Source organism: Rhodamnia argentea, chromosome 8 (genome assembly GCF_020921035.1).
Source record: "Rhodamnia argentea isolate NSW1041297 chromosome 8, ASM2092103v1, whole genome shotgun sequence".
Lineage (NCBI taxonomy): Eukaryota > Viridiplantae > Streptophyta > Magnoliopsida > Myrtales > Myrtaceae > Rhodamnia > Rhodamnia argentea.
In genome coordinates, this window is record NC_063157.1 from 7,476,788 (window position 1) to 7,497,534 (window position 20,747).

Consider the following 20,747-nt stretch of genomic DNA (forward strand, 5'->3'; position numbering starts at 1 on the left):
AAATATCGCCATCATAGATTTGGTCTACATGTGTTCATTCCAATCTTCATTTGGCCTATTTACCCGATTGAGTGTTTATTATAACACTATGTTTTGAAAAATTGTTTGTTAATCGTTTTCCCTATAACGTTAGGTTAAGGATAACTAGGCAATTACACGAAATGACATAAAAATATTATGCATGACCGTTTAGCGCCGGTTAGATACCCGATAGACTTTAAAATGGTATGTAGAATGTGTGATCACCTTAGGGAATATTGACTGGTTAGGTACCGAAAGGGTGCTAATTATCTAGTTAGCGTAAACAAGTCACTGGACCTAGAAGCTCTGATTGCGTAGGAATCGAGATAATACTCCCGTGTCTTGATTGGTTTCTAGCCGACCCCAACGGGATAGTAGCGACTCTTAGTAACACTTTAGTTTGCTAATCAAGAAAAAGAAATCCAATGTCACGCGAGGTAGGATTTGGAAGAATCCACGCCATTGACATTTGGCAATACCTCTAAATCCGCCGGACCCTCGGGAGAGGTTCAAGGCGTGTCACGACAGATTTAGTCCTCAATTTTCAAATAAGTTCAATTGGTCATTTTTGGGCACTTTCATTTAAATATAAACCATTACCCATAGGTTTTTAGCCCCTCCAACACAACGGTAAACTCACTCTAGTTTAGTTCAATCATTAAGTGCCTTGATTGATTTAATGTTGAATTTTTAAAGTAAAAAAAAAAAGGAGAGAGTTGACCTAGTCAAACCAAATCAACATTGCAGAACGCCCGTAACCGTTATTGGTTCTATTTTCGTCGGGCACAGGAGAGGATCTTCCGTGTTCATCTCCTTTTAGCTTTTCTTCGCACGCAGAGACGCCCAAGGAAGCAAGCAAATGAGACCTGGAATTGAACATCAAATTGGCAATATCCAGAGGCAAAAAGGACTTCGCCAGATTATCCTTTCAAGACCAACGCCGATGGACCATTCGGCACACTTGGTGCACGTGAGGAGAAGCGGGAACAACTTCCTCTTGGTGGCGAATTTTTTTCTGGGAATTCTAAGCGATAACGGATCAATGGATGGATAACGGATAAAGGAGAGAGAGGGGGTGGGATTTTCGGTTGCAAATGACTCCACGTAAAACACAAAAAAAAAAAAAAAAAAACTGGACAAAATAGAGAGAGTTAGAGAGAGAGAGAGAGTTGAGAGATCTCCATTAGAGAACCTCCACCCGCAAACTTCAAGCTAGAATTCCCGGCGAACCAAGGAGAATCGAGGCACGCCACCGCTACCCCGAGCACCGGGATACCTCCACGAAGCCATTACACCGCTTCGAATCCGCCATGACTCCCTAAAAAGGTACCATTCACAATCAAGTTCGGGCAGATCAGTCAATGGCGAACCTCCCGTTCTTCTTTTTTTTATGTAGTGGTACTAGGTTCGTTTTAATCCTCTAGTCATACTGAACACAACTTCATCATTTCTTTTCATTTTCATTGCGTGAATCCCCCATACCAGCCTCAAAACTTTGAACTTGTTCTGAGTTCGTGGAGCTACTCCGCGGCTTCCTCCGGCTCTGCGATCAATTAGTTAAGATTTCATGACTGTTTGCAATGTTGCTTGATGATTAACTCGATCCGTTTAGCTTTAGGACTGCCTTTAGTGGATTTGGTTTCTAAGGTGTGCTTCGGCTAAGCTTGATTCAACTAGTTTTAGGTTGTATTTTTGTGCGAAAATGAAATATGTTAGTGTGGAGGTGATGAGGAATCGATTCATGTGAAGATTAGGAAGTTTCGCTGCGTGTTTTTATGTTGGATTCGGATTCCAGCAAGGCACCAGCGAGAATCGCCGGCGTCGGTCATCTTCTCCGGCAAGAAGGTTAACCGGTCAACCCTCGTTGTGGGTCAACGCCGACGTGGTGCCACGTGGCATGCCACGTGTACGTCCACGTCGGCCTGGCATTATAACAGACTTTAGAAATAAAAATGATCGGACGGTGGATATTGAGCCACGTGTCACGATCGTGCTTTTTTAGAATAAAAATTGTTTAAAATCAATCATTTTTTAAAATAAAAAATGCTCCTAATTGGACGGCCGTAGAGTAGCCACGTCGCCCGATCTTGATCGTAGATCCAATCGGTGGATAGGAGGGCCATGGGCTAGCCACGTGGCTCATCCTTGACTGTATGATTAGAAAATAGGATAAAAAAAAAAAGAAAATCCTAGAAAAAAAAAAAAGATAGAAGCGGCGTCGTGTTGGTTTAGGTCGGCTTGTACCCGTACGGTCCAGGTCGGACGCCAGCAAGGCTTGGGTCGAGCAACTCGACCGGATCCGAATAATATTTTTGAATAAAAAATTCATAAAATGATTTTTTTTTAAATCCAAGAAAAAGGAAAATCTTAGAAAATAAAAAAAAAATTGGGAAATTTGAGAAAAAAATTTCCAAAAAATTTCAGAAAATTCCAAAAATTAGGAAACGAGCCATTTCATCCGGCCAATCCTATTTTTTGGGTTTTCGGGTACCGATCCTTTTTGAAAATGATGATTTTATTCCTCAAGGGTAAATTATCTCCGAAAATTCTAAAAAATTCCAGAAAATTTCAAAAATTAGGAAACGGGTCATTTCAACCGGCCAATCCTATTTTTCGGTTTTCCCGTCCCGATCCTTTTCGAAAATGATATTTTACCCTTTTAGAGTAAATTGTCTCTGAAAATTCCTGAAAAATTCAGAAAAATATCGAAAAATAGAAAATGGCCACAATCAATCGGCGAATTCTATTTTTGACACTTTGGAGTCCCTAGTCCTTCCAAAATGATGATTTTTTACTTTTTGGCAAATTGTCCTCTGATTTTCTCAAAATTATGATTTTGCCTCTTATGGGCGAATCGCTTCCAGATCACTCTTATACTCTTCCTATGTTTTGAATGTCCCTTCCCTAAGCCGATAGGGTTATATTAAGAATGCCATGCTGATTTGATGTGTTTTGTCTGCACATTTGGATTCCTTGATTTGCGCATTTATTTCATTGATTGTGTTTACTAGGATAGTCACTTATATCCGCATGAACTCCTAGATTTAGAATTCGTACCCCTACTCATCCGCATGAAATCCCGAGGTTAGAAAATTCATTTAACTTAGGTATCGAAAGGGCACCAATTACAATGATTGGCGTAACTAAGTCCCCGATCCCACTTCTCTAGTTATCGTAGAATAGAATAGAGACTCCCGACTATTCAATAGGATTTTTCAATCATGCCCTCCAAGAAATGATTGGTGTCAACTTCGAGGCATGCACACGTACACACATGTCATTAGATCACACTGAAAGGTCGACTTTGATTTTGTTTCCTCTTTCGTTGCGATTTGGGTAATGGGCCTCGGGAGGGACCTGCGTCTGAGATCTAATTACCGCAAATTGGATGACGACGATCCATTAACCCTCGAGAGCATTCGCAAGAGGGTCGCAACAGCAGGTTTGATAAGAGTTCTGTTATTATTCATCCTTCGTAGTACTCTAGTGTTTTTTGGCTTTTCCCTTGCTAATATCCACGTAGTAGATATGTTGATATTCATACCGTAACTCATGCCGATAGTCACGTAGATAGTGCTTATGACTTCTTAGATAATATCAAGCAAAATGATTTTCTAACCGTATCGTCAATTAATTCCGATCATATATCTACATATCATCATTTGCGTATTTTGCATAAATCATTCATTAATTGGAACATCATGGTATCAGAAATAATGATAGTACTGTCAGATTATTAGGCCGGCTGCTTCCTAATATCGGATGTTCTTTCCAAGATATATAGGCAATTAGCACAAGGTAAATCCTGTAGACACAAGGCCGTGATGCTTCCAAGTGAATATGAACTTCCTATTCAATAAGACTTGTTTAGGTAAGTCTTTTAGTCCTATGGATTCATTGCAACGTGAATATTACCTGAAAAAAATTTCTTATGCTACTTAAGATTATTGTGAAATATGGGTAGATTGTTAAATTATGTCTCAAGTTAAATCCATGTACGATGTGTTTACTTTGAATTTAATTGTGGCTACAAGAGAAGGAAATAAAAAGAAAAAAAAAAGCTTTTCCGCCACTAAAAGATGAAAAAGAGGGGAGCATAATCTTATTTGAGGGCAGAAACGTCTTTGTCCATGAATGAAATAAAAGAATGGTTTTGTGCTTTTAATTCCCTCCTGCATAAGCCACACGGTTGGATTCTAGCGGCGCACTAAAAAAAGAAGACTCGACATCGCCGAAATAACGAGGAGTCTTGAAGCCGCAAAGATAGGTTCGCACAAAGGAATTCTAGGAACACGATGATTTTGTGGGGCTTTTTTCAAAAAAGGGTTAAAAGATAAAAAATTTACCAAATTAGGTTGATTTTTTTTATTTATCAATTTGGGTTCCTGGCGACGGTCTAACTACCATAGATGGCCCGTGAGGCGGCCCAACCGCCGCACAAGGCCCGTCCCTTTTTTTAATTTCTTTTTCTTGTTTTCTTTTAACCATTTTTTTATTATTCAATTTGTTATTCCAGATCGTCTTCTTCGTGGGTTTCTTCATCCCCATCCTTCACTAGGGCACTCTATGGACGTAACCGACCATTAACTTCAACCATCGTTGCCAACAACCCCCGCCAACTTTGATCGTAGTCGGTTCACCTCCGACACCGACGTCCATCACCAATCATACAACCTGCCGGTCACCACCGGACCGCCGTCCATCGTAGTTCCTTTTTTCGCCACAAAACGAACGCCCGTAACAAAACATTTTCACGAGCTCGTCCTACAATCTATCACTACAATAAGCATAATAGGGGCTAGATGACTTACCTAAGTGGCAGCAAACCGCAAACCGATGTCCGTTGATGATCGTTGTGCATGGCTCCAACGAGGCTCGACCGAGGCCGCGGTGGTGATGGTGGTGGCGGTGGCGATAGCGCGGGGGCGGCGTCTTCAACCTCCAAACCCGTTTAAGGAACCCTCGCTCGGCTCCCCGTTTTCGCTTCCCTCTTGTTCTCTTCCACTCTTGGTCCACTCTTCTCCTTTTTTACAGATTGAACAGATAAAGAAGGGGAATAGCCGGAGAAGTCCACGAGGTCCTTTGGACGTGAGCGACTCTCCTTACTTCTTCTTTTGTGTCTTCGATTTTGAGGTTTGCCCGGAACACTTGTCGCTCCGGACGAACTCCCCCAATACCTCTCGAGGGTTCTTCGCTGCGTTCCTCTTTCGCGCGTGCTTGCTTCTGCGATGGCCGCAATGCCTTCGACACTAGCCGCGAGGCGGCCTCCTCGGGCTGTGATAACGGTGGCTCGCCCGCTTGCTCGATATAGCTCTGTCTGAACTCACTCACGAGCTCCCCATCAAATTTCCCTTCTTTGCAGGTATTTTCCCATTTCTTCAGAGCCCCAAATTCAATGGGCCCACAAAAAAGGGATGCTACAAGGCCCGTGCGGTAGTTTAGGGTGCGCATGGTAACACTTCAGATTGATTTCTCAACTTCCGACCGGAAGTTGATTTCTCAACTTCTCCTTCAAAGCGGAAGATGATTTTTCTACTTTTACTTCAGATTAACTTCTGATCAAAAAAATTCGTTTGATTATGGTTGAAAATTTCTACTTCTAGAACATTATTAACAAAATCTTAGACGGCCGGCCGGCGGGCAACCGGCGGCGGGCGGCCGGGGACGGGCGGCGAGCGGCGGCGGCGGGCGGCGGCGGCGACCGCGGCGGCGAGCGGTCGGCCGGCGGCGGCGGGCGGTCGGTCGGCGGGCAGCGATGGGCGGTCAATGGAGGTCAATGTGATCGAAGAAGTGATTCTAAGGTGGAGAAGTAAAAAAAAATTACTTCTCAAAGTTGGCAAAAAATCTTGCCGGAAGTTAAAAATTCCACCGGAAGTTGAAAATCCTACCGGAAGTCAATTTTTTTACCAAACGGATTTCTACTTCGACAAGGTTTTTACCAAACGGATTTCCTGCCCAGATTGACTTCCGGCAGAGAAATCCAGAAGTAGAAGTGATTTCATGCGCACCCCTAATCGCCGCACAAGGCCACTACGGCCCTTACAGCACCGCACGGTGGTCTGCCGCATCGACCCAAGACGGCGGTCAGGCTACCGCCCGAGGCCCAAATTAGTAAATAAAAAAATTGACTTATTTATAATTTTTTTTATTTTTTGATCTATTTTTGAAAAAGCACGATTTTGTGCTTTGTGAGTTTTATATCTGAGTTGTTTTATTTGTATACACTTTGGGCTTTGGTATAATTTAGATGTAGGAAACACAAGCGCATTGAGCGATTGTAATTTCAATTCTTCGATTATAGTGGATTGTTCTTACTGACTCTTCTTATGGATGTAGGTACCGATATTCGAACCGAACCACCTAATCTCTAGTATCTTTTATGGTTTCTCGTTATTTTTCTAGGCTTTTCGCATTGCCTTAATTTGCAAGATCCTTTTGTTTCACATTATATTACAACAATCGAGATCAAAGCTTGGATCGGATATTTTGGATTGTGATTTGGGACTTTTGCTTGTCTAATTATTATCTAGATATTCTGTAATTGCAATTATATTTGGAATGAAAGCTGAAATTGAGAAATTTAACGGGATGAATAACTTTGGATTATGGAGCCTCAAGATGGAGGCGTTATTGACAACTCAAGATTTAGCAGAGGCATTAGAGGGCAAGGTTGAGTTGCTCGAAACAATGACAGATGCTGAAAAGGATGTTACTAAGGAAAGCTAGGAATTTAATCATATTGAATTTATCGGATGAAGTGTTAATAGAGGTAGGCGAGGAGAATGATACTGTAGTATTGTGGGTAAAACTTCAAGCACTCTATGTAACGAAAGGTTTGGACAATCGCTTGTATATGTTGAAGATGATGTATCAATTCGGATATACTGAAGATACGTCTTTCAAAACCTATCTAGATGAATTTAATAAAATCATGATGGATTTGAAGAATGTCTTTAAGAAACTTGATGATGAAGAACAGGGTATGATGTTGTTAGCTTCTTTACCATAGTCATGGGAGCACTTTGTCGATTCACTATTACAGGGCCATACTACGATTAACTTAGAAGAGGTAAAGTCCGCCTTATTTTCTAAGGAATGGTAGAGAAAGTTACGAGATGACAATCTAGGGTAAAATGTAACACGTGGACTAGTGAATCGAGGTAGATAGCAACAATAGGGGTCCAAGAGAGCAAGCAAAGGTAAAAATAGGTCTAAATCACACCATAAAAAGTCCAAGAAACGCGTGAAGTGCTTTGAGTGTCACGAGGAGGGGCACGTTATGAGAGATTGTCCCAAGTTGAAAAATAGAGGTGATAAACAGAAAGCCAAAAGCAGTGTGGCGAACATTGTTGAGGAGAGCACTAGTGATACTGAAGCTGTCTTGTGTGTGACTATAGGTTCGTCAAGAGATGAATATGTGCTAGATTTGGGGTGTTCTTATCATATGACTCCTCATAAGAACTGGTTTACTACTTACCTGATCGTAGATGGTAGTAGAGTTCTATTGGGAAATAAAGCTGCCTACAAAGTTGTTGGGATAAGTATAGTTCAGATTCATATGCATGATGATATAGTGCACACATTGACAAACGTAAGGCATGTGTCAAAGCTCAAGAAGAACCTTATTTCTCTGGAGACGCTCGATGATATCATGTGTAAATACACTGCTAAAGATGGGGTGTTGAAGATCTCTCGAGCTGCCATGACGGTGATGAAAGGGAAAAAAGTGAGTTTTCTTTATCATTTATTGGAAGAGACCGTGAAAGGAGCTACTGCAATTTCATCGTGTGAGTCAAATTCTGATTTGACTCAATTCGGCGTATGCATTTAGGGTATATGAGTGAGACAAGTATGACAATGCTAAGTGACAAGGGGTTATTAAAGAGTTAGAAGACAAGTAAGTTAGACTTATGTGAGCATTGCATCTTTGGGAAGCAACAAGATCAACTTTACTACGGGTATTCATTCGACCAAGCAACCAGTGGAATATATTCATTCAGAAGTCTAAGGTCGTCTCTGGTTCCTTCGAAAAGAGATGCCCGTCATATGCTGATTTTTATCAACGACTATTCTAGGAAGTTATAGGTATACTTTTTAAAGCACAAATCTGATGTGTTTGATCGGTTCAAGAAATTTAAGGCATTGATTAAGAAGCAGACGGATAAACAGATCAAGTGCTTGAAAACCTTTAACAACATGGAATTCTATGTAAAGCTTTTACCGAGTTCTACGAGAGAGAAGGAATTGTGAGACCTCGCACAATACTTGGGACACCACAGTAGAATGGCATGACAAAACGAAAGAACGGAAGTTTACTTGAGCGGGCTCGGAGCATGCTTTTGCATGCTGGAATAGGCAAGGAATTTCGAGCTGAAATAGTGAACATGGCTTATTATCCGATTAATCAATCTCCATCATCTGCTATCAAGTGGAAAACTCCGGAGGAAGTATGGTTGGGGAAACCTGTTGACTACTCCGGATTACGAGTATTCGGATGTCATACGTGTACTCGTATGAGTGATGGTAAGCTTGAGCTAAGGTCGAAGAAGTGCATATTTCTGGGTTATGCACATGGGGTGAAAGGCTACCGGCTGTGATGCATTGATCCCGGATCACTCGATTTTCTAATCAACAGAAATGTGATCTTCGACGAGACTACAATACTTTGATAGAGGAATTCTAATACGCTACCAGCAGAGTAGAGAGACCATAGTGTCGGTAGTGAGGTGGAGCTTTAGGTGGAGGCTTCGGAAACCTTGGAGGTAATAGACATTGAGATTGCAGATGAGACAGTAGTTCTTGAAGTTGGTGATAGTGAACAACTAGTACAACCGCAACATAGTATAGCCGCAAAATGACAAAGAAGGCAAATTAAATCACCGGTATGTTATGGTTATACGGATATTACTTATGCTTTGACTATAAGTGATGAGGTGGAGACAGATTAAACTTCGTCTTACTCCGAGGCAATGGCTAGTTCTGGGTCGTCATAGTGGCTAGGAGCTATGAGTAAAGAAATTGAATCACTCCATCAAAATCGGACATGGGAGCTAGTTAAAGTACCCAAAAGCCACAAGATTGTTGCAAGTAAATGGGTATATAAACGAAAAGAGTAAATTCCTCGTGTCAAGACAACAAGATACAAGGCGAGACTTGTTGTGAAGGATTATATATAGCGAGAGGGCATTGATTACAATGAGGTGCTCTCTCTTATGGTAAGACATATCTTTATTCGTATTTTACTTGCCTTAGTTGCTGCACAAGACTCGAGTTGGAGTAGATTCATGTGAAAAATGCATCTCTTCATGGTGAGTTGGAGGAGCAGATTTACATGAGGCAGCCAGAGAGATTTGTTGTTCCGGGTAAGGAAGACCATGTCCAAGGACTTGGAGCACATATTTATTATTTCCACACTTCATCCCCTTTTCTATCAATAGGGAGCTACGAGAAAGTATATCATGTACGACCTATTACTCATGCAATTTGGGATCCTCATTTTGGTCAACAGGCCGTGGAAGCTTTTACGCGAGGGGCGTCAGTGGAATATTATCCCAAAAAAGGGTGCTCCGGGAAAAAAAAAAGTCAACGTGTCCTTTTCCGCTTCATCGCTAACTCAAGAGCGAATCTAGGAACTTTTGCTTGCATTATATTATTTGGTCTACCTACCGGAACCGATACAATTCGAGATTATGCAGGATTATACACCAATGTCTTACACTGCATTGCCAGCGGCTTTAGCCTCTTGTATTTAAAAGGACTACGGCTCGTACAACTAAGCTAAACGGGCCTAATCAAACTTATTCAAACCATACATTGGGCTAAGTCACGATCTGAATAAAAAGAAGTCCTCCGGGTCTGTCAAGGATGGGTTCTATTTAGTGCTTAACTGAAATAGGCACCCGAATTGAACCGAGAACCTTGCTTGTTAAAAAAATCATTATATGGGCTGAAATAGTCTTCTAGGCAGTGGTATAAGCATTTTGATGCTTTCATGGCTAGTTAGGATTATTCAAAAAGTTAGATGAATAAGCGTGTTTATTTTAGGAGACTAGATGATATGTCTTTAATATATTTGCTATTATATGTTGATAATATGTTGATAGCAACTAAGGATATGTCCGATATTGACGTGCTCAAGAGGCAGTTGAGTGTTGAATTTAAGATGAAAGATTTAGGTGCTGCAAAAAAAATAGGTATGGTGATTTTTTTTTTTATAAAAAAAGTAAGGGTGTGCATGAAAACACTTCTCCATGAGAAATCGACTTCTGATCAGAAGTTGATTTCTCTACTTCTCCTCAAAAGTAGAAGTTGATTTTTCCGCTTCTGCTCCAGATTGACTTCCGATCAGAAAAATTCGTTTGATAACGGTTGAAAATTTCTCTACTTCTCCTCAAAAAGTAGAAGTTGATTTTTTCGCTTCTGCTCCAGATTGACTTCTGATCAGAAAAATTCGTTTGATAACGGTTGAAAATTTCTACTTTTAAAACATTATTAACAAAATCTTCGGCGGCAATGGTCGATGGTGGCGGTGGTCGGCGGCCGCGACGGTGGTCGGTGATGGTCGACGGCGGCGGTGGGAAGCGATCGGTGACGGCGGCGGCGTGCGGCGGCGGGCGTGGTCGGTGGTCACAGCAGAACGGTGGTTGGCGGAGGCGACGGCGGTGGTCGCGGTAGTCGGCGGCAACGGTCGACGGCGGCGGTCGGCGGTGGCCGGCCATGGAGGCTATGGTCCACCGCCGGCGGTCACCGCAACGGTGGTCGACGGATGCGGGTGTGGTGCAAGAAGTCATTCTAAAGCAAAGTAGTTAAAATTTTTTACTTCTCAAAATTGGCCAAAAATCCTATCAAAAGTTAATTTTTTTACCAAACGAATTTCTACTTCGATCAGATTTTTATCAAACACATTTCTCCGCCGGATGGGCTTCCGGCAGAGAAATGGAATTTCTGAAGTGTTACCATGCGTGCCCTAATATGACTTGATGTCCAAATATCAATCTAATCCTCGTGAATTATGCTAGTTATATACATAATCGGTTGATTCTACCATGTTCTATAACGAAAATCGTGACTTCTTTTTTTATACTTGAGTATCGATACAGCCTGCTCTCACACTTAATATTGTTTGAAAATCGACCGATCGTCCAAGTAAATATGCAGCCCTTATGCTTAAAATTCATCCTTCATCCGATGCTCGGCGGATAAACACGATCGCGAAACACCCCTACTAACCCTTCTACACCACTACACCCCGGCAAGGTCCGAGCTGCAATCCGGGGGCGGACGATTCGGATCGAGATCCCGAAAAAATCCAAATGAGGATGCGGATGAGTAACCGAATGGATGTAGCGAGAAAGAAGGGCTCGCGTAGGGATCGCATGGTTTCTTCTTTAACACAAATATGTTGAATTATCCGCTAATTCTGTTGTTTTTTTAAGGATTTTTATGTGCGTGTTTAGTAATTTCGAGCGCAGATAATGTAGGGGTGCTGCGAAAGAGGAGAGTCATAACTCTTTTTTTGCTCCTTCGGATTTCGCACTCCCAACTCCATCTCTCTCTCCTCTGCTTCCTCCCCTTATATATGTATGTACTCACCCTGCACTAACATGCATTTCGCACCAATCATCCGCACCCGAGTCACGTAAGAGAGAGAAAATATTAAAAAAAGTCACATCGGTATTTCCCATTAATTAAAGTGGATAAAGTTAATGGAAGAACTCGATTGTATCAAATTGACAAATTTTAGGAATCGATTGTATTTTGTGCAAATTTTAGAACTCAATTGCACTTTCATGATAATTTTTAGGACTTCTAACGAGCATATCCCAAAAATCGACTTTCACTTTGAGTCCCAAATGTGTCCCATTAACCATCCATCCTAAATAGCCATTAGAGATCGTACGTGGCATTTTCATGTCATTGCTCTACTTTTGATTTCTCGTGCTCAGAGAGCTTGCCTTTGAGAAACTCAAACAACTCGTGTTGGGGAATTTTCAATCTCTCGATTATCAACGAAAAAATTTGGAATAGAGGATTAATTTGGGCAAATTTGTAATTCAAGTAAAAATTAGTGATTCGTTATGAAAGAGAAAAATTTTATGGTAGAATTGAGATTGGACGATAAAATTGAAACATGAACTACAACTGAGGGATTTTATGGGATAAAAAAAGTTTAGAGTAGAATTGCAACCGAAAAAAAAATTAAGATAAAATTGGAATTGTGCGTAAGATTGAGATTTGTTTAGGATATTAGGCCGTTACTTTATCGGGAGCCTTCATCGGACGGTTCACAATGCACCGCGATCCAGACCGAGTAATCCCCATCTGCCGAGTTGTCACTGACTTTTTCATATTGACGATACCACGTAGCGCGATGCCTTGACTGAACCGTCCTAATCTCTTCCTCTCCCACCTCTTAAAACTCTCCCAAACACTCCACGCATCATCTCTTGAAAACCCTAGAGTCCATCGATTACATTACATCTCCTTCAAATCTGCCCCTCTCTTTCAGGCAATCCCACGAACATCTCGCGAGCAACACCCGTTTGGCCATCCTATGCAACAATGGCGACCCAGAACGACACGCCCAAATCCAGTTCCGGAACCAAAGGCGAAGCCCCGCCGCCGCAGTACAGCAAAGTGGCCCTGATCATCGGCATTGCCGGCCAGGTCGGGTCGTACCTCAGCGAGTTCTTGCTCGACAAAGGGTACGAGGTCCACGGCATGAGCCTTCGCTCCTCCAACTTCAATACCCAACGGGTCGACCACATCTACATCTACCCCGGCAACAAAGCGCATAGTGCCCGGATGAAGCTTCGCTGCTCTATTCTCACCGACTCCTCTCTCTGTCTCCGCCGCTGCATCGACGCCATCTCCCCAGACGAGATCTACAATCTCGCCGACCAGTACGAGGCGGCGGTCTCTTTCGAGACCCCTGAATACCCTGCCGATGCTGTCGCCACGGTCGCCGTCCGCCTGCTCGAGGCCGTGCGCTCTCATGTCTGTGTTACGGGTCGCAGGCACATCCGCTACTTCCAGTCTGGGTCTTCGGAGGTGTTCGGACCAAAGTCTCTGAAACCTGAGTATTGGGATAAACACATAGAAGATTGGGCCCGGCCGCCTCTGTCTGAGACATCCCGGTTCCAGCCGTGGTCCCCCTACGGCGTGTCCAAGTTGGCCGTGCACTTTTACACCAGGCACTACCGCGAGGCCCACGGGCTGTTCGCGTGCAACGGGCTCCTGTTCAATCCCGAGTCCCCGAGGCAGGATTGGAACTTCGTGATCCGGAAGATCACGAGGGCTGTGGGGCGGATCAAGATGGGGCTGCAGAGCAAGTTGTTTATCGGGAATCTGGACGCCTCCCGGGACTGGGGGTTCGCTGGGGACTACGTGGAGGCAATGTGGATGATGCTGCAGCAGGAAAAACCCGACGACTATGTGGTAGCGACGGGGGAGTCACACACGGTGGACGAGATTATGAAGGCAGCGTTTAAGTATGTGGGGCTGGAATGGGTGGACTATGTGGTTTATGATTATAGTATACCTCTCAGGCCGGCGGGGGTCGACCAGTTGAGGGGAGATGCAGCTAAGGCCAAGGAGGTGTTGGGTTGGAACCCCAAGGTTGGGTTCAAGAAGTTGGTGGAGATGATGCTGGACGAGGACATTAAATTGGCTAAGAGAGAGAAGGTCCTTGTTGATAATGGGTACATAGATGTCAGCAACAGCCCAGTATTAGGTACTTCTTCTCTCTTGCTGATCTGTTCTTAACCCAGGTCTCTTTTTTGGTTATTTATTACAAGATTGGAAGTTTTTGATATGTTCTTGGCATAGATATGAGTTCTTTACCAGTTAAATGTCTAGCTTGTTGGGTAGACCAATGAGCTCAAATGTCTGTTGGATTTGTCGTAACTTAGCATGTTCATTCGCATTCATTCAGTACATTTAGATTCTTTCTTTAGATCTTCTTAAGTTCTGGAGAGTGCAGTATGTTAGGGACAAGAAAGTTTGTTCATTTAGTACGTTTAGAGTTTTTTTTTCCCTCCTTAGTGGAATGAGCTGAGAAAGTGTTATGTCATGATAATCTGTAACTTCAAGCTTTGCCTTCTTCGTTCCTATAACTACACCTTGTTTTTTTGGTCGGACCTATAACTACATCTTAAATGGTGAATTGGAGAAATTTCTTAGTTACTTCTTGTCCTTTTCAACGATTCTCCCATTTGATAAGCTTTTCTGGCGAAGAAGTCAAGTTATGCTGTGGGGTCTAATTGCACAAATATGCAGTTCCTGGACTAGTTTTGATTGGAATGAATCTGATTATATTAACTGTTGGGGACAGTGTAAAGAAAACATCAATGTGCTCTTGTACTTGGAATAGTTTTTGGCTGGCCTTGATCTATATTTAGTCTCGGGGATGGCACATCAATGTGATGCAAGCAAGAATGCAAAATCCAAAGAAACGCAAGATTAATGTGGTTCTGTGGCACCTGTCTTAATGGAGGACTAGAAAACACCAGTTTTAACTAAGTACAAAATATGAATAGTTTCAATACGTTGAACCAAACATCTCCAATCTCGTCAAACCATTAAAAACCACCTTTACACAATTCATTTCCAAGCTATTACCAGTTTCATCCTTTGTATTTACAAAAGGTAATTAGCATGTTTTGCTTCAATAAGTAAGTTAACTGACTTTTATATCAGGGTAACATGTGTTTTCTCGATGAAAAGAATATCATTAACTACAAAAATGAACAAACACGAGACAAAGTATAATCCAATTGAGCCTTCCCTGACCCCTCAATGCTCATAACAAGTGAAAAGACATGGTTTGAAATTGGTTGTTTTCTATAGTTTCTGTGGTGGAACTTGAAACTGTGCTTACTTGTGCCTAAGGAAGATATCCTCACATTAACAGAGAAAATGGTTTGTTTTGTGCTCTTCTATTAATGGAAGAAACTTATTAGAGAATCCCATCTCACTCTAAAATTGTTAAGCAGTGCTGATCATTCTACTGAATATTAACGGGGTCCCTCTCTTTCTGTTATCTTAAAGAGCTAATAATGTACAGGATGTTTGAAATGGTTGCTTTTCCTTGTTCTGTTTAGGAGTGGCAAGAAATTTCTTAGATCTCCATTCCTACTTCAGATGAAGAGGGGATGGATAACCCATGTGGTTTGGACAGGGTGATGTGCGCATGAGTTTATACTGAATTTTAATTTTAAGAAATCAGAGTCAACAATGTGCTCAGTATTCTTTAGAAACGTCGTGACATTTTTTTCCCTGCCTGCTTTTCTTTCTTTCCAATGTGCATTCAAATTAGTGTGTAAACATGCCTTGATGAACATTTTCTTCTGGTAAAATATCCTGCAGCTTCATGTGAAGCGAGTTAGGTTCACATGCCTCGCTTTGCACTGTCAGATACCAAAAGAACCAAAAAATAGGAAAAAGAAAAAGAAAAAGAACAGAGAAAAGAGAATTGAAGGAACGAAAATGACTTTGTGTGATGTTCTTCAGTGCGTAGCATGACGAAGAACGTCTATATAATCTCACAAACTCTTGATAATGCTGCAGGTCCTTTTGAGCGAGGCGATATGAAGAGAACTTTGGAAGCGCTTATGCTCCCAAGCTAGGTGAGATTAGCCTTACTGTCAATATGGGAATTGGAGTTCAGACCATTATGAGGACCGGCTGAAACATAGTTGTAGTGTAGAGATGATAAAGTATCTGATAAATGCTTTGCTTGGGATTTTGACTTATTCGGAGTATGTTGCCATGATTTAAGGAAACATTCATCTGGCAACGACTTTTGGTTACTTTGTTGGGATGTTTCTGGTGACAAAAGTGTTAAGTTAATCAAGCAGACTTGGATTCTTCTGCATTCTTCTTAATTCTAACGTCTTGTCGTTGGCTGATGTTGTTCCCAGAAGAGGAAAAGAGAGACTGTAACCATGACGAATGTTGGGTGCGCGTCGTTTGCTTGCTCTGTTTATGATTAGCCCCGACACATCTGCAATAGAGAACACGACTAAGAGAAGCTTAAAAGATTGAGGCTCCGTTTGTTAGTTTCGTGGATGATGGATGATTTGGATAAAAGAGTATGCTCGACATAAATGAGTGCTCGAACGAGTCATGAAAACGGAGACAAAGATGAAGCAAGAGTGGTTAGCCAAAACAAAGACGAATGAGGGAGAAGCCCTTATTATTTTCAATTTCAAACGAGGGCTAATTGAAACACCATAGAAGACGACGAGGAATTTGAGCATTAAGGTTGCAGCATTCTAAGTGAAAAATAATAAAATAATAAAAAAGAGAGAAGTATGAATTTTTGCGTGGACAGATCACATGATTCAAGTTCTTTTATATTTCATAAAATCTAATGGAATCTAATGAAGTGTATATAAATGTGGCACGAATCCCCATTTAGATTTTTTTTCACGAAAAAATGTCAGTACTTATTATTTACGATTGATTCGGATTTTTTGATAAGCTTATCGAATATATGCTAAAGTCATTAAGATTTTACCTTAAACGGCTCATCAATAAGAAATCTTGATATAATAAAACCCATTTACAAATAAACTGAAAACAATAATTACAATCCAAGAATGTACGTCTGTGTATCACTATCTCATACTTATTTATGAAAATTCTTGACCTTTTCATCGTTTCGTTTTCATATCTCTATTCCATCCGTGTATTGAAAATTCTCTTTGTTTAAATCAATTTGAGTCCGATCAAAGCCATGTCATTCAGATAAGGTGTAGCAAGTCAGAAAATTTGTTATGGACGCCGATGCCGTAAGAAGTAGCAGGTGCAATATTGCTAAGTCAAGATGGTGATTAATCCTGAAATCATCTAGCAATATTGCTAAAGGCCGGACATTCTTGCATGACCAAACTTTCAATTTGGACTATGGCAATCAGCAAGCCCTTGCCTCATGATCTTCTTCACCATTTGCTCTGCAACCGTTCGCAGCCACCTCCCTCCTCTGCACATTCTTGTAGGTGTACCTCCTCACAATGCCCACATAGACGCAGAGGTTTGCCAGATTTATTGACGCGAGCAGCCAGTAGAACTGGTCGAGGTGGCTCGAGTTCAGGTCCTTCTCGACCCAGCCCTCACTGCCGCCACTGGCCCCCCTTGTGATGTGGTCATTGATCGTTATGAGGAAGCTGCTCAGGAAGCTCCCGGCTCCGATCATGCTTAGGTATATCGCAATCCCGAGGCTCCTCATCGAGTTGGGGACTTGGTCACAGAAGTACTCTTGCTGGCCGACGAGGGTGAAGCCGTCCTCGAGGCGGAGGAAGAGGAACTGTAGCGCTAGCCAAAACACGCACATGGACGGTTTGGTCATTTCCCTTCCTTGCATGAGGATGTCATGTTTCCACATCCTCAGCCGCTTCGCCTCAACCAACGCTGCGAGCAACATGGCCACGACCGAGAAGATCATACCAAATCCGATCCGCTGAAGTATGTTTATGCCTCTCTCGTTGCTCGTGGATTTTCTCGGGATCGGGACAAGCAGTTTCTCGTACATGGTTAGCGAGATTATCATCCCGACGGCGCCGAGTGTTAACACCTAAAGTTTGACTAATCTTTTTAGCCATTTATTTTGCATAAAAAATTAAGAATTAATTTTAATTCCTATAAAAAAGAATCATATCATTTTTCATATTTAGTTTTAGCATCATATTGCATTGCATTTAATTTAATTGGATTGGCGGTGGAGAATGGATTGAAATCGACGAACGGTGGATCAAAGGTCAAAGAGCATAATTCAGTAGGGGTGTCAAAATCAAACCAAAAAACCAAACCAAACCACTAATCGAACCAAACCGAATCAAATCGAACCGAAAATTTTGCATATTTCGGTTCGGTTCGGTTCGGTTTTTGGTTTGGATAATGAAAAATAACGATTCTTTATTTTTCAATTCAGGTTATTTCAGTTTAGTTCGGTTAACCGAACCGCGAACCAAAATATCTTCTTTCTTTTTTAATATTAGCCATTTGGAAAAAAAAATAATCATATTATTTTTTATCCTAACGATAATATCTTTTTTCTTGCTCGTGGGTCCGTTCCTAGAGTCATGAGGACGCCGGGAGTGATGTCCGATTTTGAAAGCAACCGGTCGCCAAGGTCGGAGTCCGATGACGCCATCTCGTCGGCCTCGTCGGAGCAACAAATCATTGTCGTGAACCAGCTCCTCGTGCGAGCCCATCAAGACAAGCAGACTAGGAAGTGGAGGTTCGGGTGGGACCCGGACAACCTGGTGGTGTTGTAGCTCAAGGACGGGCTGAGACTCGATGTTGTCTCATCGGCCTCGCGGGCGCAGCTAATCATCGTATCGAATCAACTTCCCGTACGAGCCCATCAAGACAAGCAAACCGGGAAGAGGAGGTTTGAGTGTGTTGGGGTCCATGGGATTTACGGTGGTTCGCCCATATAGGCAACCACCCCTCATGCCCAACCTTGATAAGGCAATTATCAACATTTGTGAAACGATGTGATATTCGTGTTTTTATCTATCGTTCCTCCTTCCGCCAAATTCCTTTAATAGAACGAAAGAACAGAGAACGGTGAGAGGACGACAACGACGATTCTCCCTTCTCCTCTTCCGAACATAATATCGGGACGAATTCTCTCGTTGCATTGTGGACATTTAATCTGTGAAAAATCGAGGTGCGTTCGTTACGTGATGCACTTCTCCAATCAATGATTCAAGATTGATTCGGGGCTTGTTAATTCCGCATAATCCCACGCATATGTAATTAGGATCCACTCCCTTCATTGGTATCAGAGTATTTGTTTTTGAATTCTAATATTGTCTATGTTTATAGTTGAATTATCTGAATTTTGATGAATTTCGTGGGATTTTTGGGTAAATGGTTTTTGCGGCTTTTCTGGCCGGCCGGATTTTTAGCCAATTCCGGCCAAATTCCGACAAGTCACAGCCTGGCTTTGGACCAATAGGGTCGGCTCGCAATGAGGGAACAAAAGCCCTAAGGAATCTCAGCATTTGGTTGCTCGCCGGAGACAAATTTCGTGAAGGAATTTCGTGGTGAGGGTTTTTGCGCCCAAGCAGTTTTTCATTGATTCCGGATAAAATGCTTCACTGTTTTCGTTGATTTTTGGACTTTTGTGGTTGCGCCGGCATGATGTTCAAAACCCACTATTAATTTCGATTTGAAGTGGGCTGTCGGAAGAGAATCGGCCGGTGGAAGATTAGCGGAATCGGGCGATCGGCGATGCAAAGTGGCTCTTCTTGAGAGAAGAAACCAGCGTGCGTGCGTGGGAAGGAAATAAAAAAAATAAAAATAAAAAAAAAGGTAAAAACTGCCGTTTGGGCAGCCCACGTGCCCCTCTTTTCCTTCTTTGAAAAAAAATAATAATAAATGAGAGGTAGTGGGCACGTGGGCAGTTTTTTTCAGAAAAAAAAGAAGGCCCAATTGTGCATAGTGGGATTTGAACCAACGGCCTCACCAAAACTTCTTGTGAGACCCCTTAGACCATTCAGGCATGCTGACTTTTTCTGTTTGCAGTTGACACGTAATTATTCTTGTTAAAGAAAGAACTGATCGTCCAAACTGACGCACGTGAGTGGCACGCGACTGATGGTGAGATACCCGTTTTGTCGCTCCACGCCAGAAATTCTGTTTTTGCGCCTTCCGTACGGTGATTTGCCAATTTTGCCCCTGGACGCATGCATTACCCTTTTGGCCCCTGATTTGTGCCAGAATTTACATTTTTGCCCCTGGCTGATTAATTTAAGTTTTTACCCCTTCTGTTAATTTTCAATTCAATCCTTGCCTATGTAAATTTGTTGTTTTGCCCTTACATGCAATATTATGAATGTTTTGCGTGAAATTAAATATACTTGCCATTTATATCTTGTATTGTGAAATTAGAATATGATTTGATGCGTGAATTATTTCTATATTAGTTCAAATCATGCTATGCCATGTTACGATTACAAGATATAGGGATCATCGTATATTTTTTTTATCTTTATTCAATTGGGGAGTTCCATAAAGTTTTAGTAACTTTAGTGAACTCAATTTTACATAAATGATTATATTAATGATAATTTCAAGCAAGAATTTTTATATTAAGATTGGAAACATAGTGAACTTTCGAATCTGAGACCTTATGTGAAATTATTCATTAATGCAATTAGCTAGTGTAAAATAGATGTGTAAATGTTAAACATCAATAGTTCGTGAATATATGTCTATAAAACTTTGTGCTCAAATCCAATTGCTACAGTATTTTAGAATATCTTAGCTTAGCGAAACAAAAGAGAAATCGGACGGCGAAAATTATGAAAATTGGAATAGGATCCAGTATGTGCTAGAAGAGCAAGAAGCACTATGAGCTCTTAACCTAGTTATGAAAGTACTTGAAGATGAAAATACTACATGGCAAACATTTGCTGCATGAAAAATAATGAGCTCTATTGCTCACATTATGTTGCTGAGTAGGATAAAAAATATGATTTTATGCATAAGTTCATGCATTTATGAAAATGCCAAAGTCAAGTGGGAGCATCAAAGTTAAATTTGATTAGACATTGGTCACCAAATCAAGACAGATCACTATAAGGTTTGATACTTATATGATGCTTCATGGGCGTAACATGAAACGACTTTTAAACATGATAAGTGAACTGTAATATGCATGCCATATTTTGACCGATAAGCAGCAAGTGCAAGCAGTAATCTGTTCTTAACCT

General features: G+C 41.7%; 2 protein-coding genes across 2 annotated transcripts; one reads left to right on the forward strand and one right to left on the reverse strand.

The window, feature by feature from the left end:
* Nucleotides 1-12,567: 12,567 nt before the first annotated feature.
* Nucleotides 12,568-15,869, forward strand: LOC115752641 (GDP-mannose 4,6 dehydratase 2-like). The gene is made up of 2 exons (XM_030690920.2): nt 12,568-13,753; nt 15,589-15,869. The coding sequence occupies exons 1-2, from the start codon at nt 12,583-12,585 to the stop codon at nt 15,645-15,647; spliced, it is 1,230 nt and encodes a 409-aa protein (XP_030546780.1). The 5' UTR covers nt 12,568-12,582; the 3' UTR covers nt 15,648-15,869.
* A 934-nt stretch (nt 15,870-16,803) lies between these two features.
* Nucleotides 16,804-18,358, reverse strand: LOC115752653 (protein NRT1/ PTR FAMILY 5.7-like). The gene is made up of 3 exons (XM_048284270.1): nt 18,251-18,358; nt 16,888-17,596; nt 16,804-16,856 (listed from the first exon to the last, which is right to left on the reverse strand). The coding sequence occupies exons 1-2, from the start codon at nt 18,356-18,358 to the stop codon at nt 16,937-16,939; spliced, it is 768 nt and encodes a 255-aa protein (XP_048140227.1). The 3' UTR covers nt 16,804-16,856; nt 16,888-16,936.
* Between the last annotated feature and the right edge of the window lie 2,389 nt (nt 18,359-20,747).

Coding starts and splice junctions, on each gene's coding strand:
- LOC115752641 (XM_030690920.2), top strand. CDS start 12,583: ATGGCGACCCAGAACGACACGCCCAAATCCAGTTCCGGAACCAAAGGC. Junction 13,754..15,588: donor CAGCAACAGCCCAGTATTAG/GTACTTCTTCTC, acceptor ATAATGCTGCAG/GTCCTTTTGAGCGAGGCGAT.
- LOC115752653 (XM_048284270.1), bottom strand. CDS start 18,358: ATGATTAGCTGCGCCCGCGAGGCCGATGAGACAACATCGAGTCTCAGC. Junction 17,597..18,250: donor ACCCGAACCTCCACTTCCTA/GTCTGCTTGTCT, acceptor GTCAAACTTTAG/GTGTTAACACTCGGCGCCGT.